This window comes from Neovison vison, chromosome 1, assembly GCF_020171115.1.
Source record: "Neovison vison isolate M4711 chromosome 1, ASM_NN_V1, whole genome shotgun sequence".
Taxonomy (NCBI): Eukaryota; Metazoa; Chordata; class Mammalia; order Carnivora; family Mustelidae; genus Neogale; species Neogale vison.
Genome location: NC_058091.1, coordinates 242,977,427 through 243,004,489, shown reverse-complemented (window position 1 = coordinate 243,004,489; position 27,063 = coordinate 242,977,427). Strand labels below are relative to the sequence as shown.

Genomic DNA, 27,063 nt, shown 5'->3' with positions numbered 1-27,063 from the left:
TCATACCCATACCTCATTCATGAAACCCTTGATTCCGGGTCAGGTCACTGATTTTGGATATGAACACAGCCCAGGCAAAGTTTATGCACTGGGACAGGGACATCTGTTCAGTGAGATGGGAGTGGGGAGAGAGAGAGAGAGCACTCAAACCATAAAACAAATGAGGTCAAATGTTAACATTAGGTGAATCCAGGGAAAGGATGTGTAAGGGTGTTCTCTGTATAAATTTTTCTTTTTTGTCCTTTATTGCAAGCTGGAAATTATTTCCAAATAAGTGTGTGTGTGTGTGTGTGTGTGTGTGTGTGTGTGTGTGTGCTTTAACACTGGGGATGAGGGAGCTAGAAGGAGTTCCAGTGGCCTTGTGTTCAGAAGGCGCTGGCTGCCAGTTAGAGTCATGTTAGTATTCCAGAGGATGGCAGTCCCCATGACAATTATATTGCTTTAATAGCCATAAATGGAGAATTCTTAAGCAGTAAAAACTAGATTGCTTATATAACAAATGTGGGAGAATCTCAGAGAAGTTCCTTATTGCTTATCCTGGGAAGAAAAGGGAAAAAAGTACAGGTGTTTTGTTGATAAGGCATGTTGGAGGTTGGGCAGGTATTTTTTTCAACATTTGTACCTCTACATAAGCAGAATATTATCAGGACACTCTCCTTCAATCAGTAACTTCTGAGAGCCACATCCTACCGGTAGTTGATTCATGAAAACCTTGACTCTTGGGTCAGGTCAGTGCTACTTGGACGTGGGCATGACCCAGGGAAAGTTGAGATGTTGGGACAATTACATCTATTCTGTCTCATCCCAGAATTTTTCAGGGTGACGCTGGCAGCATCATAGTGGATTTGGGAAAGGAAGGGGTGGGCATTGATATCTCAGTGGGCTTTCAAAGACCACAGTGTCTGATCTTGCTCTGAGCTCAGAGGCCCCTTGCCCTTACAGGGTGGCCACCACACTTGCTCCCTTCCTGGGGGATCTGCTGTGGAAGTGAACAGGACTCAGCCTCCTGGCCATGCTGTAGTTGGCTGAATGCACAAGTCTCTAATTAGTCTCTTCCCCTTGCACAAAAAGAAAATACAGGATTCATTTGTCCAAGCACACTTCCCAGGCAAATAGGAATCTCCCCCTCTACCTTACCTCCTTCTGGGAGGAGCAGAAAGACAGGTTGTACTTGACTCTCAGATCTTCAGTTTAGACTATAGAATCATGAACCTGAATCTTTGCTCCTAACCTTTTATCTGATAAGGATGGGACTGTATGGGGAACTTGGAAATTCACCTGTTCGGTAATGAAAGTTATTGCCTCTTTGTCAGCATGTGCAAAACCAAACTGGGATGCCACATACAGGGAACTAAACCCAGGTGGTAATGTAGGTGTGTGTCACAGGGAAGCTTCGTTCTGTTTCTTTCCTGGCCGTACCACGTTGGTTCCTCAAGAACGGAGTGTTGAAAATAAGAGTGCACTGCATCATCCCTGGGACTGGGGGGCCTTTCTGGTCAGGAGTCAAAGCTGAGATAAAGCGTCCACAGCTGGGGAGATGAGCATCAGAGAAGGAGATGGGAGCCTGGTGGAAGGATTAAAAGGAAGAGACAGAATCACTACTTGCTAGCCAAGGCTGGAGGGACAGCATGTCCAGCCCTCCAGCCCATGTACCCTCCAAATTCATGCCAATCGTCTCAGTCTCTGTAATAATCTGTGGGTAAATTACTCTCCCCCTACAGTGTTCCTAGTACCATGCTCAGCACTTTATAATATTGCCTTACACATACTGACCTGTTATCTTCGTTTTCCTTTAGAAATATTTGCTGCTTTATTAAGAAATGATTGACATATAACATTGTGTACATTTAAGGTATACAACTTGATTATTTAATATGCATGTATTGTGAAGTGGTTACCAAGGTAAGGTTAGTTAACACATTAGTCATATCCTATAGTTACCCTGTGTGTGTGTGTGTGTGTGTGTGTGCGTGTGTGTGTGTGTAGAGAACTTTTGAGATCTATTTTTTTTTAAGTTTGTTTTTTTTTTAAGATTTTATCTATCCATTTGACAGACAGAGATCACAAGTAGGCAGAGAGGCCAGCAGAGAGAGAGAGGAAGGGAAGCAGGCTCCCTGCTGAGCAGAGAGCCCTATGCAGGGCTCGATCCCAGGACTCTGAGACCATGACCTGAGCCGAAGGCAGAGGCTTTAACCCACTAAGCCACCTGAGATCTACTTTTTTAGCAACTTTTTATGCAATAAATAGTTGGCCCATTATCTTTTTTTTTTCTTTTTAAGGTTTTATTTACCTATTTGACAGAGAGAGAGATCACAAGTAGACAGAGAGGCAGGCAGAGAGAGAGGGGAGAGCAGGCTCCCCATGGAGCAGAGAGCCCAACATGGGGCTTGATCCCAGGACCCGGAGATCATGACCTGAGACGAAGGCAGAGGCTTCACCCACTGAACCACCCAGGTGCCCCTGGCCTATTATCTTTTTTTAAAGTTAAGGAACCAAAGACTGAAAAGTGTGGCCTACCAAGGTTAAGAAGTTATTAAGTAGTGGGTTTTGGATTTGGAACCAGAACAGTCTGGGTCCAAATCTCATATGCTTTTTTATTTCCTTACTTTTTTTTTTTTTTTTTTTTTTGGTTAACATATAATGTATTATTTGCCCCAGGGACACAGGTCTGTGAATCATCAGTCTTACACATTCCACAAGACTCACCATAGCACATACCCTCCCCAATGTCCATCCCTCCACCACCCCATCCCTACCCACCCCCCGCCCCCGCAACCCTCAGTCTGTTCCGTGATATTAAGAGTCTCTTATGGTTTGTCACCCTCCCGATCCTACCTTGTTTCATTTTTTTCCTTCTCTACCCCCTGCCCTGCCTCTCAAATTCCTCGTATCAGAGAGATCATATGATAATTGTCTTTCTCTGATTGATTTATTTCATTCAGCATAATACCCTCTAGTTCCATCCATGTTGTCGCAAATGTTTCATTTCTTTTGATGGCTGCGTAGTATTCCATTGTGTATATATATATATATATATATATACCACATCTTCTTTATCCTTTCATCTGTTGATGGACATCTAGGTTCTTTCTGTAGTTTGGCTATTGTGAACATTGCCGCTATAAACATTTGGGTGCACATGCCCCTTCGGATCACTACCTTTGTATCTTTAGTGTAAATACCCAGTAGTGCAATTGCTGGGTCGTAGGGTAGCTCTATTTTCAATTTTTTTTTTTTATTTTCAATTTTTTGAGGAACCTCCATGTTGTTTTCCAGAGTGGAGGCACCAGCTTGCATTCCCACCAACAGTGTAGGAGGGTTCCCCTTTCTCCACATCCTCGCCAGCATCTGTCATTTCCTGACTTGTTGATTTTAGCCATTCTGACGGATGTGAGGTGGTATCTCATTGTGGTTTTGATTTGTATTTCCCTGATGCCTAGTGATGTTGAGCACTTTTTCACGTGTTTGTTGGTCCTTTGGATGTTTTCTTTGCAAAAGTATCTGTTCATGTCTTCTGTCCATTTTTTGATTGGATTATTTGTTCTTTGGGTGTTGAGTTTGATACATTCTTTATGGATTTTGGATACTAGCCCTTATACAACTGACAGAATGGGAGAAGATATTCGTATGTTTTTTTTAACCACACTGTGCACAAGTACACACACGCACATACTCATACAGAGTACATTGATTTTGCAACCTCTGCTTCAGGGAAGAGTTTGGTACAGCTTGGTCATCTTTGATCTTGGACATTCCGCAGTCACTGCTGCTTACAAAGACATAGCGGTGGTTGACCAAAAGCCCTTCAGGCACCTGGTGCTTTCTCACCCAACAGGCAATAGTCTCCAGTCTGGCTGTACAGCTGGCTGCACATGTTGGCCTTCCTGCTGGGGCTTGAGAATCTCGGTTTGAATTGCTAGGGTCAGAAGTTTTGATAAAAACCAACAGACCATGGGAGTGGAAATTGTCAATGCGCCAGGCTGGCTCCAGCGCTGGAGATGGGCCAGTCTCTTGCCCCCTGGGTCACTTTTCATCTTCTTCTCCCTGTCTTTGCAGCCAACCTTGGTTTGAAACCCAGGGCAGTGGCTCTTGGGGTGCAGCCCATTTACCAGGGACCTGTGCATTGCATCGCAACCATCATGCGGACTGAGGGCCTGGCAGGGATGTACCGGGGCGTTGGTGCCATGCTGCTGAGGGATGTCCCAGGCTACTGCCTCTACTTCATCCCCTATGTGTTCCTGAATGAGTGGATCACACCTGAGGCCTGCACAGGCCCCAGCCCCTGTGCTGTGTGGCTGGCCGGTGGCATGGCAGGTAAGGATAGCCGTACTGACCCTGTCCCTGGGCTGACCCTTGTCCTGGGATGACTGGGAGGTCTATCATGCCCTTCTCAGCCCAGAAAAGGGCACAATTCATCTAGCCACTCATCCAACAATTCTTTATTCAGCACCTACTATGTGCCAGACCGAGCCAGTCAGAGGAAAGTGTAGGAATGGGGAATGGTCTCCCTCTATTTTGCCTCTCCTTTCCTCTGGATCTGTGGGAATGACAAGTTCCTTTTCAGGATTGTGGAACTTCCAGTCAGAAGATGTACTCTGACCCTTTCTTCTGTGTTAGGTATTACTGAGCTTTGAAGAGGAAATCTGTTATTGGGGTTCACTGTTTTTGAATGTTGACACAGCAAACCCTTTCTAAAGTGAGAATTTCATTAACTCTTTAAGGGAAGAATCAGCCTTCCCATTTTTCAGATGAGAAAACTGAGGTTCACAGAGATTAAGTGACCAACCCAAGGGCACACAGCTAATTAAGACAGCATAGCAGGGACTCTGCAGTCAGCAAGATCCCATTTCAAATCCTCTTTTACTCATTTGGTGACCATGGGCTGGTTACTCACCCTCCCTATTCAGAAACCACACAGTATCCCCACTTCGTTTTGGGTAAAAATCAGTGTTCTTACAATGGTTTTCAGTCCCTTTATGATCCAGTTGCCGGTTACCCTTCTGCAGTTTTTTTCTGCTCCTCTCCCCTTGCTTGCTCTGCTCCAGCCAGACTGGTCTCCTTGCTTCACCCTGACCATGGCTGACTTCTCCCTACTTCAGGGCCTTTGCACTTGCTATACCTGCTGCCTGGATTTAGCAATATGTAGGTCATCAGGGACTGTGACAAGACCCATTTTGGTGAAGAGAGGGGTGTAAACACTCAACTGAAGTGGGACTAGGAGAGAATGGGATGAAAGAAATTGGACAGTCTGAGGACACACATGTCTGAGGGGTTTAGCTGTGCTGTGATGGGAAAGAGTGGTATGCAGCTATCTCCAGAGAAAGGTAGGGAAATCAAGAGAAGGATGCTTTTTAAAAAGACTGATAACATAGCATGTGTGATATTGATGGGAAAGATCTTCTGGAAAGAAGAAAATTGATATTCTTCTCCACTTCCCCCGCCCCCGTATCATCATCATTAGCTATGCTCAAAACTCAGCAAACACACAACAAAGCCCATTTCTTACCTGCCAAACGCCAGTGTCCACCCTCTGCCCTCATGTGTGTGAGGTCCAGCCTCTGCCAGATCCTAGTAAGTGCTTACTAAGCACTTGCTGGCTGAGAGGACAAGGCCCCTACTATTCTCGAATCTGGTGAGAGCAGGTCTGAGTGGCCTGGTAGGTAGACTACATTTTGTATTGCCCTTGCCCATGGGCTGAGGAACAGGAGAGTATGCCCGGGAGTACATGGACAGACTCCAGGGAAAGCAGCCCCATTATCCTGCAGGAGGCAAGAGGGAAGGGAGGTGTGGAGGATTCCCAGGGGATCGTGGGCAGGAGGCCATGGCGGCTGGAGGCTGGGATGGGCAGTGGGTCCAGGACAGGCTGAGGCATCATTTGGGAGTCTCTGGACAGCAATTACTAAACTTTGCAAACCAGCTGCCCTGGACTTTGGCATCAGTTTGTTTTTCTCTTCCTGTCTAAGGACGTGCCAATTTTCATGTTTATACAAAAACCTGACATTGTTTTCCGAGAGTTCTTTAAAGTCACAGAAGTGCTCAAACTAGGGCACCCGAGCTTCTCCAGTGAGGATGACCCAGTGTTACATCATCCCGAGGCTTCAGTTTCAGATATTCAGAAATTGACCAGATCTGTAAAGACTTTCCTGCTCTTTCCAGTACTTACTTGGCCCTTTGTTGGCAAGCAGCCTATCTGCAAGTGTTTGTTTAGCTTCTCTGTATTCACAGTCCCTTCTGTTTCTGGGGAGCTGCAAGCCTTCCGCCACAGCCTTTGCTCTGGGCTGTGGCCCTTGGTGCCCTGGAAAGGCACTGCCAAGGATTGGTGGGACCTATTCTTGTCTCTCCAGTAAAAGCTGCCAATAAAGGCATCCGGACAAAGCACTGGCTGTGGGCCTGGCACTGTGCTCAATGCTTTGTGTGCATCCGTTTATTCATCCTAACAGGAACCCCGTAAAGGTCAGTACTGTAGGCCCAGAGGAGGAGACTTCTCTAAAGTTCCACAGTGACTGGTGAGGGAAGTTCAGGGATGGCCTTCACAGGTCCTGACTGAGCTCTTTCCACGTCCCCCAGCAGCCTGTTAAGCCTGTAAACCATGGGAAGGGGCAGGGAGCCACGTCCCCAACAGATCCCAACCAGCCAGTCCCTGACAGCTGTTTGTCTCTCTCTTTACAGGAGCAATTTCTTGGGGGACAGCAACTCCTATGGATGTCGTGAAAAGTCGACTCCAAGCTGACGGGGTTTATTTAAACAAATACAAAGGTGTCCTGGATTGTATCTCTCAGAGTTACCAGAAGGAAGGTCTTAAAGTAAGCCCCACAGCGGTGACACGGGGTCATGTCAGTCCCGGGAAGGTGGGCCAGACATTTTGGGGGATACGAGATTACAGAGAGGGAAATCAGGAAACTGAAGTTCTGGCAGTTACCACATCAAGCCCTACTTAGGATCCTTGTCTCATCTAGTCCATGCCCCAGGTTGGAGGAAGAGACAGGCTCAGAGAGGGCTGGTAACCTACCTGAGGTCATGCAGCTGTACATGGAAGAACCAGGACCTGGAGCCACATCTCCCTGTCACCAAAGCTTGCCTTCTCATCAGGAAAGGCTTGGAGGTGCTTCCTCACTCAGTACTTGGTGCCTCTCCTCCAAGTAGGGGGTCCCAGAGCCACACTGGTCATCACATCTCACAATGTCTAGTCCTCTGGTCTGTCTTCTTCTTCTCTCTCACCCCATTCGAGTCCACATCCTGTCACCTTTGGGCTCAGCTGTGGGGAAGCCTGCAACTTGGCCTTGCTTCCTTTCTCTTTCCTCCTCCCTGCACCCAAAGGGCTTGTCTAAATCCAAGCCCCTTCTGGTGTCTGAACTGTCCTAGGATGACAACCAGAATTCCAAATTTGGCATCTGAGGCTATAAACAAAATCATCTCTGTCTATATTGCCACCTGTGATAACTCCTAGTATCCTCCAGAGAAACCATCATGCATGTTCTACCTCAGCCCCCCCCCCAGGTTTCTTGACTTCCCCCCTTCAAGTCAGCAGACTCACGTTAAAGCCAGCCTGGCTACTCATGAGGTGGGGGAGGTCCAGGCAAGTTGTTTCACCTCTGGGCCTTCATTTCTCCAAGGATAATCACCCCTACCATGAACAACAGGGATATTTGCTAGTAGGATTAAATTAGGCATCTAAAAAGTACTTTAGCTTCATGCATAACATACAGAGTATATTTACAAAGAGTTAGGCATTGTTCTTGGCTTTACTATTAGTGTTAGTAGTTTCACTAGTGTTAATGTTACTACTGGATGCTGGACCTTTCTTCACATGGCTGCCTCATCCCCAGCCCTCCATTCTTGGCTCACTATCCACTCCAGCACATCCAGACTCTCTCTCCTCTCTCTCATTCTCTCTCTAACACACACACACACACACACACACACACACACACCACACACGCTGGCCAAGTCCTTTTTCTCCAGATGCTCCCAGACTGCAGCTGAGATAGGCTAGAGCCAGTCCATGGGCTGCGGAAGCTCCCACTGCCAGTACTGAGGTCTCTCTGCCCAGTCCCTGATACACAGGCAGGCACAGGCAGGCAGGACTCTTGCTTCCATCGGGATGTGCTCCTGGATCCCAGAACTCCCATAGAGGCACCTGTGTGAGTGAATGGATGCCCAATTTATGTTGTTGGGGTGGGGACAAGATAGGAACATTTTATACTGTCATGTTGCTGATGTCACTCTCATCATTAATTTACCTTTACTGAGCTCTTTGTTTCTTCATACAGATTCAGGTTACTCTCTAGTACTGTTTCGTTTCACCCTCCACAGCCCCTTTGAGCATTTCTTGCAGGGTAGACTGAGTGGTGATGAACTTCCTCGGCTTTTGTTTATCTGGGAATAAACCTGGGAATAAGACCTTCAGTCTCAAAGCATAGTTTTCCTGGATACAGGATTCTTGACTGACATTTTTTCTTTTAGCTCTTTGGCTATGTTGGCCTGTTGACTTCTGGCCTCTAAAGTGTCTGATAAGTAATCTGCTATTAAACCTATTGAGGATTATTTCTATATAATGTGCTCCTTCTATCTTGCTGCTTTCAAAAGTTTGATTATAATGTGTCTTGATGTGGGTTTCTTAGAGTTTATTTTACTTGGAGTCATTAAGTTTCTTTGATGTTTATAGTCCTGTCTTTCACCAAACTTGGGAAGTTTTTGGCTATTACTACTCCAGACATTCTCTGCCCTCTCTTCTCCTTTTGGGACTCCCATAATGTGTATATTTGTTTCCTTGACAGTTTCCCACAGATCCTCTAGGCTCTCTTCACTGTTCTTCAATTTTGTTTCTTTTTCTCAACTGCAGTAATTTCCATTGTCTTATTTTTAAGTTTTCTCATTCTTTTTTCTGCCTGCTCAAATATACCTTTGAATCCTTTTAGTGAATTTTTCATTCCAGTTACTGTGTTTTTCAGCTGAAGAATTTTTGTCTGGTTTCTTTCTAGATTTTTTTATTTCATATTGATGTTTTCATTTTGTTTGTCTATCATTTTCTGGACTTTCTTCATCTCTTCCTTTAGTTTTTCAAGCATCTTTAAGATAGTTCCAAAGTCTTTGTCAGCTTGATCTGCTGTCAGGTCTTTTTCAGGGACAGCTTCTCTTGATTTATTTTTTCTTTGAATGGACCATACTTTCTTGTTTCATTTTATGCCTTATTATTTTTTATTGAAGATTAACTTTAATTATGAATTTAATTTAATTATGTGTTAATTCTGGAAATCAGATTTCTCCCCTCTTTCCCCAGTGTCTGGTGTGTTTTGTTATTGTTTTTGTTTATTGTTTCACTTTTCAGGTTGTTGTAGGCTGTGTTTTTGCCAAAGATCAGCCCAAAGTGTAAACTTAAGGTCTTCTCAGTTCTTTTCTGAGCCTTTCTCTGGGAATGCATGGTCACTTTCCAACTTTCCTATACATGAAGTTGCTTTTGAATGTCCTAGTCTTGAACATCTAGCTTCCAAAAAGAAAAGAGAAAAAGGAAAGGGGAAAAATGACAAGGGAAAGGGGCATTGGCCAGAGGAGGAAGGACTTGCCTCAGTGGGGGTAGAAGAAACAACCATGGCTACTTTCCTCTTTGGACTTCTGTGATCAGAAACAGCAATTGGTGATCAAAACACAGATCTCCAATATTTGCAAGACAGGGTCGCTATTGTCCACTCTGGCTTCCACAAGCTGTGTGTGCAGATTGCTCCTAGAGCATGTGTGCACCTGCTGCCACAGGTCTGGGCGTGGAAGATGGGTAGCTCCTACCTTGCTATGAGCTTAAATGTACTGAAATTAACCAGATTTACTGTCCAAACCTTCTTCTGGAAGTCGTAAGCCTTTAACAAGCCCCAGAATTCCAAAATAGTTACATCAGGTGGATTCTGTCAATGCATCTCTTATCTAGGTAAGGAAGGAGACTGCTGGCATTTTCGATTCTGCCACCCTCCTAGAATCCTCACCTCTCTTGTTTTTTGTATTATTTTAGTAGAGACACAGTTTATGAAGTGTACAGAGGGACATGTGAGAGAGAGACAAACAGGATGCTCTTTTATTTTATATATTCTTGTCTGCTCTTAATTAAAATATTAATGTGTCAAGTTATTCAAATTAATGTGTCAAAATATTAATATGCCCTAATCCTATAAAGTCTACAGAGTCTTAATATATTGCTTATATTATTTCATCCAAAAATTTCTGTGCTCTGTTAAGAACAAGGTCCTGGAAGGCAACTGAGGTCAGATGATTGATTTCTTAATCTCAGTAGCATTGGTCCATAGTTTATATTCAGAGACAGGTTTTAGATAGAAGTGGCAGTATTCAGCTTGTATTAACCACTCACTGACTGCAAGTCATTTTTAATTTTTTTATTAGTTGGTTTTAAAATAGATAATGTATGAACATAGGAAGTTTCAAAAGGTAAAAGAGGATATAAGGCCGAATTGGCCCTCCTTGGTCTTCAATCTTCTCTCAAAGGCAATCACTGTTGTGGGTTTCTTCTAATGTATTCCAAAAACATTCACATACTGTGCAAGCTTATATGTGGATAGTTATATTTATATATGTTTTTATTTGTGTTTGCACATAAACACAAAGAGTAACATGACAACAATGTCCCACATAGCCCTGTACAGCTGGCTTGTCTCCAAGTCCTTCCCAGCAGCAGGAGGAATGGCTTTTCTGGGGGGCCAGTAGAGGGCTCCTGTCACAGCTGGCTCTGTGGTGCATCCATTCCCAAACTGTTTGTACCATGGCACACTGAGGCAGGGTAAGCCAACCTGTCCCTACCTCCCTATGGAAGGAAAACTCAGTGGGGATAAAGATTGAGGAAGGAGTAGAATAATGGTGATTGTACCCAGTCACTGCCAAGTGTGGCAGTTCTTTGTAACTCACTTCATGATTACCAGGAAAGCAGCCTTTTAGATAAAGGGAATTAGAAGTCTAGGACTTTGGGGGCATTCCCAAATCCAAAAAGAAGTCTGTTCTCCGCCTGCCATGACATTCGTCATGAGCCACTTGGGCCATTGCACACATTGGGAGAGTTACCATCAAGATCAGGAGGCCAGAAGAGGGAGTGGGTATCCTTCCACTGCACGGAGGTGGCTGTTGGGAGGGGGTTTGTGACAGTAGCTTGAGACTGAACTTGAGACTAAGGAGAGGTGAGGAGAATCATTTGTAGAAAGAGCCATTTCCTGAGGTAGCAGAGCTGGCTGCCATTTGGTTCTGCCATCTGGGGACCAGGGCTGTCCCTCCACTCTTAGAATCCCCCACTACCACTAACCTCAGCAAGACTCTTTAAGCTCAGAGACTGTTCCCTTTTCACAACAAGGAATTCGTTCATTCCATGCATCCATTCATCCGTCCACCGATTCATTTATAAGATTTATAAAGGACCCTCTGGGCCAAGGAAAGCACTAGATGCTGGGGGTTCTGAAGTATAAATGTGGGGGATTCAGATGTGTAGATGCTGGGGGTTCCAAGGTAAACCACACAGAGCTCTGCTGTCACTGCCCTGACTGAGTTTAACAGGGATTCAGACAGATGATGGGTAGTTAGGGACAGTGTGAGAAGTGCTGTGATGGCAGAGATTCTGAGTGCATAGAAGACAGCGGGCCATGGTCCAGCTTGGGGTGGCCCTGGGAAGACTGCTAGAGGATACAGCCAGACCTGGGGAACATTCCAGCAGACGGAACAGAAGACACCCAGTGATGGAAGAGAACTGGCTTCTTGGAGGAATGACAGGTTGTTAACTTGCCCAGAATTTCAGGTGTAAGAGGCTTCCCAGAGAAAGTGCAGGGCCCAAGCATAAGGGTCTTGGCACCCTTATGGCCAGGGAAGGATGTAGACTTCCCTGGGAAGTGGGGAGCCATCGAGGCTTCATGAGGAGAGACCAGCTCTGGTGGTTTTGTGTTCCAAAAGCTCAGGGTAAAAGCCAGCACGTCTGCACTTTGCCATCTCTGGGCCTCAGAGCAGAGAAGGCCAGGGCTGCTGGAAGGAGGTCGTGTCTATATGTCTAGAGTGTTCTGTAGTTCCCGTAGGGCCCAGTGCTGCGGGAGAGGAGGGCCACACTCCAATCTGGGCCCTGCCTGGCTCAGCCTCACAGAGCAGAGACAAGCGCAGGCCCACAAGGGAGTGTTTATGAGCACCCAGCATGGAATTTTCCTTTTGGAGCTCGGGCCAGTTCCTTGTTATTCAGTCACTCTGGGTGAGCCTGGGGAATTCCAGAAAGGTTAGACATTAGATGCTACAAGTGTCCTGCTTGCCCCTTGACTGAATCAGTCCTGGGTTTAGCTGAGCCACTTGCTCCCTTTTGGGGATCCTCATCCATCAACTCCTTTCCCTGTGAGGGTCAAGACTCCCCCCAAACCCACAAAGGTCATTTTCTCCCCATCACAACCAGGCTATGTCTTGCAGACTGACACAGAGTACTAGGGGGGCAGGAGCCTCACCTGAAGGAAGACATCCTGCTGTCCTGGCTGGTGACAGTGGCCTGTACCTACCCTCATGCCACAGTGGCTCACAACCAAGAAGACTAGAGAAATGTACAAGGGCTGGATTTCTACTTCTCCAAAATTCCCATACCAGCTCTATTTATTACACTTAGTAAATATACAGGAGTCAGCTAGGTATACATCATATTCCTGATACTTGCTGGATCATTTATGCTTGTGTAGTGTTTCCCTTAGATGTGTTGTCTCTTCCCAGGGAAGACATTCAAGGACAGGCTCTCCCCACCTCCCCCCACCCCAAAGCCCTGATCTATTGTCATCACATTCTAGACTGTATTGTAATAATTCCCACATGGGGCTTATCTCTCCCTGGTAGGTTTTAAACCAGGCAAAGGCTGGAACCATATTACATTGATCAACTTCTACCCAGCACTGGGCAGGAAGATTCAGAGAGGGAGATTGATTCATGATAAGATTCATCTTATCATCTGCCCTCGCAACAGAAAGGATGGAAGACAGAGACAGGGTTCTTGTATGAATGGCAGATTAAGCAGCTCATCGATACAGGCCAGTACCCTCAGCACTCATACTGATGATTGAAGATTGACTGCCCCTCTGTGTAAAGACGGCTACTGAGAACGAGAGCAAGGGGACCGTCAGCTTTCCAGGAACGCTGGCTGCATGGCAGGCCTGTATAAGAGCTTTGAAAGCAGCATCTCATTTATTCCTTCGGCAGCCATATTTGCTCAGTAGTATCGTTACCCCCATTTTGCCACTGGGAAGTTGAGTTCCAGAGACTTCGCCATTTGCCCAAGTAAAACAGCTGTTAAATGCCAAAGCTGTGTCTCCGCTTCTTATCTACAGTCTTAAAAGTGTGGCCTGAGTTCTTCCCCACTCTGCCCCTTGGAGGACACCCTGTCAAAATGGTTGGTCCTGACTGGCTGCTCTGTCTACCATTGCAAAGTGAGGGCGGTGCAGAGCTGGGATATCCAGGTTCCAGAGAATTTGGTGCTTGCTTGCGTGTGTGTGTGTGTGTGTGTGTGTGTATGTGTGTGTGTGTACACACATGCCGGTGGGTATATACATGAGAAAGAGCAGCAATTAAGCAAGTGTATGTGGGTGTCTGTGGTGAACAGTTTGCCCACAGTATTTAGTGTATATGTACAAGGCTGGGCTGGAAAAGCCCAGTCACAGGTGATGTGGGTCAAGGCAGAGGCATGACTGGGGCATCTGGGGTGGTTTTGGTTCACCAGGGTCCTTTGGGCTCTGTGGAGTCCAGCCTGGGACTAGTGACCAACATCCCCAGTCCTTCCTCCACGCCTCAGTGGTGGCCCTGCAGGGGGTCTGGATCAGTCCTCTGTGATAACGCTGCCTCCTGCCACAGGTGTTTTTCAGAGGCATCACGGTGAACACCGTGCGCGGCTTCCCCATGAGCGCCACCATGTTCCTTGGGTATGAGCTTTCACTGAAGGCGATGCGTGGGGACAACACTGTGCCCAGCCCATGAGCACCAGGTCAGTGTGCTTCCTTCCCAGCCAGCTGCACCTCCCCGGGGCTTGACACACTCTGCTTTGCCATGAACACTTGACTTTCTGAAACCTCCCTGTCATTAATTTTTTTCTAATCTCTGTCATTTCTGGGGCTACAATGGCTACAATTCTGTCATCAGAAGAACCTTCTGAAATGCCCACCTGTGGCTGGTAGTGAGCGGGTGCCCAGTAACTGAGATCGGCACAGAATTTACCTGTTGATAGTGGGCTCACCTATCTGTTTTCCCATCCAGTGGTGTCAGCAGCCCTTGGAGAGAAGTGTACTTCACTTTACTATACAAATTCAATGGGTTAGGCCCAGAAGTGAGGACTTAAACCACATTGTCCACCCTCTGTCACAGGCATCATCTCCCCACCTCCCTCCTGGACTCAGAGCATAAGTCTGAGAGCCACCAGTGGCTCCCAAAGCCCTGGAGGACAGCCTTTTCCTTAGGTCCCTGCCTCCTACTCCCTTTCTTTCTTCATCTTTCATTGCAAAAGATCACTGCAGCCCAAGGGATCTGAAAAACGAAATCTGAGCAAGTGACTCCCTTCGTCAAATGCCCTCAGTGGCTCCCCCATTGCCCTTTAGGTAAAGTTTTAGTCATCAACCCCGTCACCACCAGCATCCTGAAGATCACATTCTTACTCTTGCCTCTGGGTCTTTGCACAAACTCTCCCAACCTCATACCATCTTGTCACACCCCACCGCGTCCCCCTTGTCCTTCACCAATTCTTCTTTGTCATCCAGGCTTTAGTCTACAAGTCTTTTCCTCCAGGAAGCCTGCCCTTATGCCTCAGCCAAGATGAGTTGTGCCTGCTGTAGGCTCTCCCCTGCAGCTCCTGCTCAGCCCCTACCACATCCCCTTGCATCATAACTGCCTGATGACTTTCCTCACTCCTCAGTCCTAGGAGAGCTGTGACTGTTTCTTCACTTCTTTATTGCTGGTGCCTCGCATGGAACCTGACACGGAGACGGCCACTCAGAAACATCATTGAGAAGATGACAATCAACTTCCGGCATCCCCTCAGCTCCTTCTCTTCTCTTCCTCCCTGTTTCTCCTTCTCTGGCTCCACAGTGGTAACTGCAGACTTGAGAAGACAAAGGGAAATGAGTCAGTGAATTTTCTAGTCAACAAGAAACCAATTTACTTCAGCCTTGGTGACCGCAAATTCTGTCAAGAAGGGTGGCCTTCGTCAGAAACATCTAGCAAACCTCCCTGCTGTTGCCCCTGGGGCAGCAAAGGCCTGCTGGCATGTGTGAATGGGGCCAGACCCTAGACCCAGGGGAAGGGCTTGATGGATGAGGCCGACAAGACTGAGCCCAGGACAAGCCCTGGAACGGCGGCTTTATATAAAATGCTTTAGCTTTTCACTAAAGGACCCACATTCACGGCTCTCTTAGCTCTTCGCCCTCTCTTACAAAAGGAAAAGAGGAGTCACACATTTTGCGTACTTAAACATCTTGTGTGAAGCACTACTGTCCTTGGGTTTTGTCTGGGGCAAGGCAGAGGAATAGTCTGGTTCTCAAAGCTGTGCTCAGATACTGGCCACTCTCCCTGTGACCAGAAGAGAGTGGCTTTCCAAAAAATCCTGTAATAAAATCAGTGCCTCTTTACTATAGAAAAAAAAAACAACAACAACAGAAAATGCAAACAGAACAAAATAAAACGCCTATTTAATGCCCTATTTTATTACTCGTTCTTCCTATTTAAGAGCTCAGGACCGTCTTTCTTTGTGGTTAAATATTCAGCAGCAAGGTGGCTTGAGAGCCAAGATCTGGCAGCTCCTGGAGAGGTGGATGCTTGCCTGAGCTGTCACGCCCAACCACTTGTCACCACCCTGTTGATTAACTACTTCAGGAGGAAGGAAGAAGTTTCTAGTAGGCCAAATTCTGATGGTCCTGGATTTGGCTTTTCAGAGCAGCGACCACCCCAGTTGGAAGCTCCTCTTTCTGAAAGTCCTCTCCTGGGACAACGAGGTACAGACAGGGGCTGGCCTTGGCCTACAGGCATGGGACAGGAGGCTGTGGCTCTCTGGTGGAAGAGAAGGATCCCCATTGACCTTTCGGGAGCCTCATCCTGACCTCATCATCTCACTCAAGGAGTTACAGCTTCCGAGGCCTTTTATCAAGCCCTGGATTTGAATTTACCAAGTAGCTCTGAGTTCATGCCCAAGTCAAGCTCTCGGTGACAGCAGCGTCCAGTCTCTGAAGGCGTGGGAACCAGTGGCTCCCTCGGGAGTCCAGACTGGGGTCGGGGTGAGAGATGATCCATATTAGAGAGCCACAGAGCCTCCACGGTCCCTGTGAGGGGGTGGGAGGGTGACTTTCTCGTGTCCCTGGATGTAGGTGGTGGATGGGCTGGGACTGTTGCCAGTGTCTACAGGGAGCAGAGTCCAACCCGCAACTCCTACAGCCTCCTTCCAACGAGCAGAGGCAGAGTTCTCCCTCACCGCCCACCAGCTCCCATGGAGGAAGAACGTTTACTTTTCATTCATCCTCTCCATTATTTGTCCCCCAGGATTACACATACGAGTGGCCCAAGGGTTGTGTGAAACCCAGTGAATGCCACTTGAGGTGGTGCTTTGGGATGTGGTTCGTTTTATCTGTTCACAGGGAGATACCAGACTACCATGAAAAGAAGTAGGGTCCCAGCCTGGGTCAGCAGTCAGCTCTTCAGCTTGTTGGAAGCCCACGATGCCAGCTGGGCCATCCGCTACCCACTGACCAGGATCCGCTGTCTCAGAAGCTTCCTGGAATAATGCTGGTCTACCTCCTGCTGTGACCTTCTTGCTCCAAACCTCACTGATGTACTTTCAATTCCTAGGAAATTCAATTTCAAGGAAAGAAGATATATTCTTCTTGTAATATCTTTTTTTTTGAACATTTAGGAATAACCCAGACCATCTACTCGCCCTTCACATCTATTCTCCTGGTGATCCTCTGCCAATGGTTGCTTCACAGAAATGATTTTCTCAGTGGGTTGTTGACCCTTAGATCTTGCTGACTGATAACCTGGTTAGGTTAAGGCTATTTTTTTCATCCTTTTCCCCCAGAGCCATGTCACCTGACCACAGCCTCATTGTGCTACTGCTGAAGGCAGCCATCTAGAAACTCATGGGAGTGAATTTACTGAAGATAAATAAGGCCTCCTCTCCACTTTATGCTGTGGGCTCGGTGGGTGCTCAGCCATTGGCACTGAGAAGACCTCAGAATCCCTTCTTTCCCTGATCTGAGTACTCTGTTCCTTACCTCCTGGCTGGGGCCCCTCAGCGGCTGCCTGGGAAGGGAGCAGTGGACTGCTGACGGACACCAGCTAATTCCGATCTGCACTGGCGCTGGGTCCAAAGCAGGGTAACATCAACCCTGCCCGTGTGCCTGTTGTGTGTTCCCTGGGAGTTCGAGGAGGAGCTCCCTGGTCTCCACATTGTCAGATAAAAACACTGAAAACCTCTTCAGGTCATTTCTGAATCCAGTGTTTCTGCCTGGCTTCCAAGGGCACTGGCTACCCTCATTCTTCTCTCTGTTTAGACCTCTGTGGGTGGCACTGGCCCACAGACCCTCTCCACGCAGGTGAGGAGGGAAAGCGAGGATGGCCGTCAGGCTTCTCGTGGCCCAGGTGGGCAGGAAGGGCACCACCTGGGTGGCAAGCGCTAGTAAGGCACTTCGGAGGCCGTGGTGCTGAGCGTGCTGGGATGGGCATTCTCCGGGCCTTTTTGTCACATGGAGAATGAAACATAATAAAATATTTTGTCCACAGTCTGGTTTCTAGGGTGGTTTCATTATTCTGAGTTTCCCTCTTGCTAGAACCACATGGGAAGGCCACTGCTCTTTGGCTGTCCTGTGGCATGGATCCATGACATCACTGTCACTTCTGTGCCGACAACAGGCATCCCTAATCAGTCAGAGAGCCTTTTCCTGATCCGCTAAATGCCACCTAAGAATCCCCAGTGTAGGGCACTGGGTGGCCACCACCAGCCTGCAGAGCTGGCATACAGATTAATTGCCATTCTTAGCTTAAATCCAAGTGGGGAAAATATCCTTAGATTATTTTCCTTTCCCCTTTGGGACCGTTTTCCTTGATCTCTCTGTTCCCTCCTGCAGCACTACAGAAAAGAAAAGAAAAAAAAAAAAAATCAGTCACTCAAAGGGTCTCTAAGCTGAGGAACTGCAGAATCGCCACTTGGTGGCAGCAAAGGTCAACAGAACCATCCACAGATGTCAGCTTCTGGTAGCTCGTGACCAGGGTCCTCCATGGTGAGAGTATCTGAGTCCCACTTCTCTTCGTGTTTTTGGGATCTCACCATCTACGTTGTTATTGTCTTTTTACTTCTCTGTAGTGGAATGAACCTCAGGTGAGAGGGAATTCCACCTGGTATTCTAGGCCCAGGCTATTCTCAACTACCTTGGTGAGCTTGGCCCACTTTTGCCCCATCTGGGCCTCAGTTTTCTCACCTGTAAAATGGGGGGATTCAACAGTGGGGCTCCATTATTTACCTACTAGGGCCTTCGTAAGAATCAACTGCAAACATGGTTTTGTAAACTACAAAGTAAAAAACAGGAATTTGAGAAGGCAGGGAAGGCAATCGCTTATCTGATTTTTCTGGTTTCTTGTTTAGACTGCCCTTCCTCTCTGTGATTTCGGGTGGTTTGCCACACAGGGTGGTTGCAGTGGTGTTCCTTGGACCTTGTCTCTATGGCTGAAACCCGAGAACTACCAGTGCCTGGCCCCTGGGCCTTTGGATGTCCAAAGGGGCAGTCAATGCACATGCTTGGGGTAGGGTGGATACAGATACTGGTGTGTTTTTGCTGATGCTGAGGATGTCTAATGAATTATAGATGCCAGCCCTTCAGGATGCTGACTTCTAATGCCCCTTGCTGTCAGGCTGATAGCAAAGGGCTTTCCAAAAAACATTTGATCCAGCAGAGGAATCCAGCCCATTAGTACCTGAGAGTTAGAAAAACCATCCGGAGAATCGCTAGCTCTTTCCCATGGCTAAGAGTGGTGGGGCCAGCTTGCTCTGAGATCAGTTTCTGCTGCCAGTCGTAACACCGGTCCCCAGTCCCTGTACCTCCTGCCTCCCAGCTGCCTGGACAAGCCCTTGGGTCCACATGCATACATTCTGGACACGCCCCTGCATCCTCTCTCTGTGTTGAGTCCAGACCCTGGCACTCCCTGCATGCTTCACCGGTGTCTGCTGAATGATTCCACAACACCCTCTGGTGTACAACAAATAAATGAAGACTTTTTTTTTTTAAGATTTTATTTATCTATCAGAGAGCACAAGCAGGCAGAGCAGCTCCCCGCTGAGGAGCCCGATGTGGGACTCGATTCCAGGACCCCAGGATCATAACCTGAGCTGAAGGCAGACACTTAACTGACTGAGCCACCCAGGAGTCCCTATATGAAGACTTTTAAAATTTTTCTTTTTGTTTTTTTCAGGCCTCCATTCCATCTGATGGCGGTAAGAAGTAATTTTGCCATTTCATGGTAAAACTCAGAAACAAGTTAAAGGCAGGCAGTTCAGGATTTTCTCCTTCTCCTCCATCTCCTGGGAATGACCTTAGATTTTGGGGGGTTGGGGTGTAGGGAGAGGCTGACTCCTGGCTCTTGGGAGGTGCTCCATCCTATGCTGGAGTTCTTCCTGTCTAGTCCTGGGGTCTGGCCTTCCCTCCACGTGGCTTCTGGGGAAGCATCTTTATTCCCCTCTGATCTTGGCCATCTGATCTGTGGTCCATGCACAGCCTTCTCTGTCAAGTCCTAGACCCCTCTCTGTCCTCTGGGAAAGCCTTGGCTTCTCCATCAGAACCACTCAGGGGTTTGATGTATCAAGATACTTGATGTATCAAGCCCATCTTGGGGACTCCCTATGCTGCACCATGTGCCAGATGGCAGGAGGCATTCTCTTTTCAGATTGCTGTCTCCCAGGATAAGCCATCCAGAAGCCCTCCATTCTCAGGTACTCACCCCTCCTTGGAGTCCTGCCACCACTATCCCCGCTTCACTTACTGGCAGAGCCCTCACCGATGTCTGCTGTCATCCTCTCCTCTCCGACATCTGTGTAATCCTGGTTGGTGATAAAAGCACTCAACAAACAGAATAGAAGGGAATTTCCTCAACCTGATACAAGGCATCTATGAAAAGTCCACAGCCAACATCACACTCAACGGTGAAAGGCTAGATGCTTTCCCACGAAGATCGGGAACAAGACAAGGAGGGCTGCTCTTACTTCCACTCCACATGGTATAGAGGTTCTAGCCAGGGCCATGAGGCAATGAAATGAAATAAAAGTCACCCAGATTGGAAAGAATAACTAAAATACCTCCTGGGCAGATGACATGATCTTGTACATAGAAAATCCTAAGGAACCCATTGAAAAAATATCAGAACCAATAAACAAATTTAGCAAGATTTCATGATACAAGATCAATAACAGAAATCAATTATATTTCTATATCCTAGCAATGAGCATTCTAAAAATGAAATCAAGAAAACAATTCCATTTACAATACCATTTGGAAAATCAAATATTTAGGCAAATTTTAACAGAATAAGCACAACACTTACACTGACAACTACAAAGCCTTGTTGAGAGAAACTTTTAAAGATCTAACTAAATGAAAAAGTATTCCGTATCACAGGTCAGAAGACGAATGTTAAGGTGGCAGTACTCCCCAAATTGATCTATAGATTTAATCCAACCCCTCTCAAAATCCCATTTGGCTTCTTCTTTGGAGAGAGAGGTTCAGAAATTGACAAACTAATCCTAAAATTCATATGGAAATGCAAAAGATCTGGAACAGATGAAATGATCTTGATAAAGAATAAAATTGGAAGACGCACACTTCCTCACTACAAGTCTATGGTAATCAGAGTGTGGTGCTGGCATTAAGAGAGACATCGATCAATGGGATACAAGGGAGAGTCCAGAAATAAACCCTGACATTTATGGTCAATGGTGTTTGCCAAAGGTGCCAAGACAATAAAATGGAGAAAGAAGAGTCTTTCTAACAAGTGGTATTGGGACAAGTGTACATCCACATACCAAAAGAATGAAGTTGAGACCTTATTGCACACAATATATGATAAATTAACTCAAGATGGGTCATATACCTAGAGGGGAAAAGGTAAAGCTGTAAAGCTCACAGAAGGAAATATAGGAATAAATCTTTATGAACTTGCATCTGGCAGCAGTTTCTTAGAATAAAAATAGTGCAAGTGACAAAATGTATACAATTTGGACCACAGTTTAAAACTTTTGTGCTACAAACGAACCCATCGACAAAATGAAGTGACAACGTACGACATGGAGGAAAATATTTGCAAATCTTAGATAAGGGACTACTATCTAGAATATATAAAGAACACTGACAGTTTAACAATAAAAAGACAAGTGACCCAATTAAAAAAAAAAAAAAACAGACAAAGTATTTGAATAGACATTTCCCAAAGAAGATATACAAGTACCCAAAGAGCATGTGAAAAGATTCATCACAAGTTATTAGGGAAATACGAGATACCCCCACATAGCTGCTGGGAGGGTTATAATTAAAAAGACAGAAAATATCAATTACTGACAAGAAGATAAAGAAATTGGAACCCTCGTATATTGCCAGTGGAAATGTGAGATGGTGCAGCCACTTTGGAAAACAGTTTGGCAGTTCCTCAGAAAGTTAAATAGAGTTACCATATGACATAAGGGCACCTGGGTGGTTCAGTTGGTTAAATATCTCTTGATTTCGGCTCAGATCATGATTGCAGGGTTGTGATATTGAACCCTGCATTGGACTCAGCACTGGGCATGAAGCCTGCTTGAGATTCTCTCCCTCATTCTCCCTCTATCCTTCTCCCTTCCCTCTCTCGTCCTCTCAAAAAAAAAATGTGTGTGTGTGTATGTATAATATGTGTATATATATATATGTATATGTATATATATATATATGACCCAGCAATTCTACTCCTAGGTACATACCCAAGAGAAATGAAAACATGTTCTCACAAAACCTTTTACATAAATGTTGATAGCAGCATTATTCATAATGGCCAAAAAGTGGAATCAACCCAAATGTCTATCAACTGGTAGCAATATATCCACACAACAGATTATTATTTAGCAATAAAGGAATGAAGTGTTGATACATGCTACAATATGAATGAAAGCATCATACTAAGTGAAAAAAGCCAGTTACAGAAAAACACATACTGTATGATTCTGTTTATAGGAAAAATCCAGAAAAGGCAAACTTACAGAGAAGAAAGTAGATCATTTCTTGATAAGCCGGGGGGAAGGGACACTAGGGAATGGCTGCTCATGAGTACAGGGTTTCTTTTGGGGGTAAAGAAAGTTTTTTGGAGTTTAGACCATGGTGGTGGCCACATGACCCTATAATGACACTAAAAACCACTGAATTCTACGCTTGAAGTGGTGGGTGGTCTACATTTCTTCTGAAAGCTCCCTTTGCTGCGGAAGAGAGTTCTTGGTCTAAACTAGGTGAGGGGAGCAGGCTAGGAAAGGAATGGTAGTCTTCAGCCTTCACCCTATCTTCATGCTTCAAATTGGATGGATGGGCAAACTGATAGACAGACATATGGGGACTGGTCCCCGTCAGTAAACTGTGGGTGTGGCTTTGGTCAGTGTTATTGTGCCCTGGACTGGAATCTTCTAGAAACAACTCTGCCTGGGGTTGGGCAACCTGGACAAGGTGGATGGCTGTGTTGAGAGCTTCCACTCTCCTCTCTCCTGTTGGTTAGATGGAAGATGAGGCTCTAGAGCCAGTTACATGAGTCAGAACCTTGGCTTCACTTCTTGTGAGTTGTGTGCCCTGGCAAGGTATACTAACCTCTCTGGGCCTCAGTTTCCCCATCCGTGCACTGGGAATAACTATATACAAAAATTGTATATCTACCTCATGAGATTCTTATAAGGATCCAACTAGATATTCCATAAAACATGCTTAGCAGAACGCTTGGCACACAGTCAACACTCAATACATGTTCCTTCTTCTCCTTTCTCCAAGGGGCTTTTTAGATAAATCTCAACTCTCCTGACAGAGACAGAAGAGTAATTACTGTGTGCCTCATCACAGGCCCTGAGAACTGTGGGCTGAGCTGGCCTGCAGGGGTGTATCCTGTGGGTTAATGTGACTTTTGCAGAACAGCTGAGGGAAACCACCAGACGACACTGGTGACTCATCTGTAACAGTGGATTGCAGCTCATCTCCGGGCCCGTCGTCTCCGGCAGCCTATTCCAAAGTCATCACCAGCCACCAGCATCTGTCCTCCCTCTGATCCCCGTACAGGGTGAGTTCTGCTGAGGGGGAGGCCCCAATTGCCTCAGACTGTAAACCACACTGGGAAATGGGAAATGCCTGTCTGGGGCCATTCAGAAAAGCCAAGTGGAGGACATGAGATAATGCCCTGTGGCCAAGACCCGGAAGGCCATAAAGCCTCTGTCCCTCCTGGAGATGCCCAGCCTGGCCCCAGATAAGCCCTTGGGAGGGAGTCCCTCCCATTCTGTAAGTGGGGCCAGGACTAGGGAATTATCACAATTCTGAGATCCAAACAGTTCTGAAAGCCCAGGATTTGCTGAGACTCATTTGGCTGCAAAACCTGACTACTTTGTGTGACAGCTCAAGTGGATTTTTTTTTTTCAGAATATTAATGTATTTCATTATAGCATCCTGCCCCGGGGCCCTGCTCTGGGGATTATGTAATTCATAGCACGTGAGCTATGTGTTCCCTTTCTAGAAGGCCAAACAGTTTCAATTCTGAAAACTATCTGGTCCTCTGAAAACTATCTGATTCCCTTTGGAATCAGGGAGTGTAGGCCCATATTATTATGAATCTGATTTACCTTAAGACTGTCGTCAGAGGAAACACAGCTGGTATAAACAAAATAAGAAAGGAACAGAATGGAGAGAGCAATAGGTTTGGGATGAGACACTGGGGCAGAGGTGGTGCTCGAGGTCTCACTAGTTGTAGGGCTTTGGGTAGGTCTTCAGCCATTCAGAGTCTCGATTTCCTCACTTATGAAACAGAAATAATAATCCCTACCTCTTGTGCTTATTAGGGGATTAAATGAGATAATGCATGCTTAGTGCATACAGAGTGAGTGCTTAGTAATTACATGCTTAATATGAATAGATAACAATGTATGTATTAGCCAGATAGACCTTTTTCCTCAGTGCCTTGTGCACTGGGATCCCAGACCAGTCAGGGAGTCTGGTAGCCACACCTGGACTCCATGTTCTGGCTGCCTGGAAGGAACAAGCACCCAGCTTGAGGAACCCTGGGTAGAAAGAGGGAGGGTTCTGAGGATGTTTAGTACTCAGAACTTCCAGCGTCAGGGAAAAAGTCACGTGGGAGATGCTGAGATATACTATTATAAACAGCCACAGTGGAACATGAAGTCTGTACTCACACTTATGGGAGATGCTCAGGAATTCTCCTCGGCAGATCCAATGTCCCCGGTCCACGCCCCCCCCACTGCTACATGATATTTCTTATTTCTCTTGGGAAGCAGGTGGATCAACAAGTTGTGACGACTGTCTACTTGTCTTAAGGTCTGTGTCCACTACAAGCTGCTTATGGCCTTCAGCACTGAGAGAGAACAAAGGCTAAATGGTGGGTCCCCTTCTGAAAGCCTCTTGACTGAGAAAATCCGGCTTTGATTTTCATCTTCATGTCACTATAAATAAATCATTGAGAAACTTGTTTCTTTCTGTGCAAACTAAGATTAAAACAATTACGATTGGATATCCCCAGGGACCCAGAAGATAACCCAGCCCCCCTGAGTGAGGCAGTCCTTGCTAAAAATTCCTTCTCCATCCCCCCTGCCTCCTATCCCTAAAGTGTTTGCACAACTCTGGGGATCAGGGCTACTTAGAGTGTCAGAGAATCTTAACTTTGGCCAAGGGCTTTTTATTTATTTATTTGTATATTTATTTATAAAGATTTTATTTGTTTATTTGAGACAGAGAGAGAGAGACACTGAGCATGAGAGGGGAGAAGATCAGAGGGAGAAGAAGACTCCCAATGGAGTTGGGAGCCCAATACAGGTCATGACCTGAGGCAGTGGTTTAACCAACTGAGCCACCCAGGCGCCATAAGGGCTTTTTAAAGGACAGGTCACTTCTGGGGCATCTGGGTGGTGCAGGTGGTTAAGCACTTGACTCTCCGTGTCGGTGGCTCTGGTTGTGATCTCAGAGTTGTGAGATCGAGTTCCGTTCTGGGCTCTGTGTTGGGCTATGGGTCTGCTTAAGAATATCTCTCCTTCTGGGATGCCTGGGTGGCTCAGTGGGTTAAAGCTTCTGCCTTCGGCTCAGGTCATGATCTCAGGGGCCTGGGGCTTGGGCTCAGGTCATGATCTCAGGGTTTTGGGATCAAGCCCCACATCAGGCTCTCTGATCAGCAGGGGGCCTGCTTCCTCCTCTCTCTGCCTGCCTCTCTGCCTGCTTGTGATCTCTGTCTGTCAAATAAATAAACAAAATATTAAAAAAAAAAAAAAAGAATCTCTCTCCTTCTCTCTCTGTCCTCCCCCACCTCTCTCTCTCTGCCTGTCTCTAAAATAAATAAATCTTTTTAAAAAAATGAAGTAAGGTCAGTTCTGATATTGTTTAACATCATAACTGATTAAAAGAAAAAACAAAAAGCCGAGTGAAACTCCTTGAGGAAATCTTGATGCTCTGAACTTTCCGTATTATTGTCATCAGAAGTACCCAAGGGTGTTCTAGTTCAATAGAGAGGAGAAGCAGTTCTGGAAAAATACTGGAAAAATACTTCCCATGGTAGATTCCTGTAAGCTCTTCCCAAGCCTCTAACCCTTCAGGTGGTGGGGGAGAGGGTGATTGTGATAGTCAGACCATCCTAACCCCAAGACCCTTGCCTTAACCTTGCCTCCACCCTGTCAGTCCCACAGAGCCAGGCAGGAAGTTGCTGGCAGAGGGCCCCCTCCCAAGTGGCCAGGTTATGTGAACCCCAGCCTGGGGCCAGCGTGGAGCTCTGTGAAGGGACCTCACCTCTGTGAGCACATCAAATGTGTCGCCATGTCCTGTCTAGGTGAGTATGCCTGACCACCAGACCAGTTCATACTCTGCTTCTGCATCTCGAAGGTCTTTCATTCAGTCAGTCTGTGTTTATGGAGTTTTTGCTCTGGCATACAAGGAGTACAGGCTCAGGAAAGGCATCTGGGCTGCAACAGTGAGCTGAGGAAGTTCTCTCCCCTCAGGGAGCTGACATCTGGGCAGGAAGAGACAGACAACAGACAACAAACATGGTCAAGTCAGGAATGCCAGAGCATCATAGAAGGTAGTCAGTACCATGGAACAGAAGATAGGATCTGGGCTCCTGAGGGAAAGGACAGGTGAATATTGAAGTCAGGTGGATAGTGTATTAGCTAGGGTTCTCCAGAGAAATCGAACAATAGACACACAGATAGATAATAAGGAATTGGCTCATGCCATTAAGGAGGCTGAGAAGTGCCATGCTCTGCTTTCTGCAAGCTCCAGGTCCAGGAAAGTAGCTGGTGTGGGAATAATATTAGTCCAGAGACCTGAGAGCCAGGGAGCTGATGGTGTAAGTCCCAGTCCATGTGGAGCAAGTGTCCCAGCTCATGGGGTCAGCACAGAAAGGGCCAACGCTTCCTTGGCCTTTTCAGGCCCGTGTGGATTTGCATGAGGCCCATCCACACTGAGCTGCGCTGCCCGTATACCCATTCAAATGCTAACCCCACCCAGAAACACCTTCACAGACACACCCCGAAGCAACGTTTAGTTAAATATCTGGGCACATTGTGGCCTGGTCTAGCTGACATATAAAATGTACCATCAGAGGGGTACCTGGGTGGCTCAGTGGGTTAAGCCTCTGCCTTCGGCTCAGGTCATGATCCCAGGATCCTGGGATGGAGCTGCTTCCCCCTTTCTCTCTCTGCCTGCCTCTCTGCCTACTTGTGATCTCTCTGTCAAATACATAAATAAAATCTTTAAAAAAAAATGTAACGTCAGAGAGAGCCCCATATGCCAAGTCAACAACCTAGTCCAAGGATCCTTTCGGGAGAGTCCCCGTTAGGCTCCG

At 46.5% G+C, this 27,063-nt stretch overlaps 1 protein-coding gene across 4 annotated transcripts in view; it reads left to right on the top strand.

Annotated features, from left to right (window-relative positions):
• Nucleotides 1–17,750, top strand: part of SLC25A48 (solute carrier family 25 member 48) — a 42,354-nt gene extending 24,604 nt beyond the window's left edge. For 3 of the 4 annotated variants that reach the window (XM_044227094.1, XM_044227121.1, XM_044227102.1), the window contains exons 5-8: nt 4,057–4,314; nt 6,670–6,803; nt 13,846–13,975; nt 14,897–17,750. In XM_044227094.1, the coding sequence (XP_044083029.1) occupies nt 4,057–4,314; nt 6,670–6,803; nt 13,846–13,968 (515 nt within the window). In that variant the 3' untranslated portion in view covers nt 13,969–13,975; nt 14,897–17,750. Of the gene's footprint in view, nt 1–4,056; nt 4,315–6,669; nt 6,804–12,837; nt 13,300–13,845; nt 13,976–14,896 lie in introns of those variants that run through there. The other variant, XM_044227112.1, reaches the window with a different exon arrangement.
• Nucleotides 17,751–27,063: the final 9,313 nt, after the last annotated feature.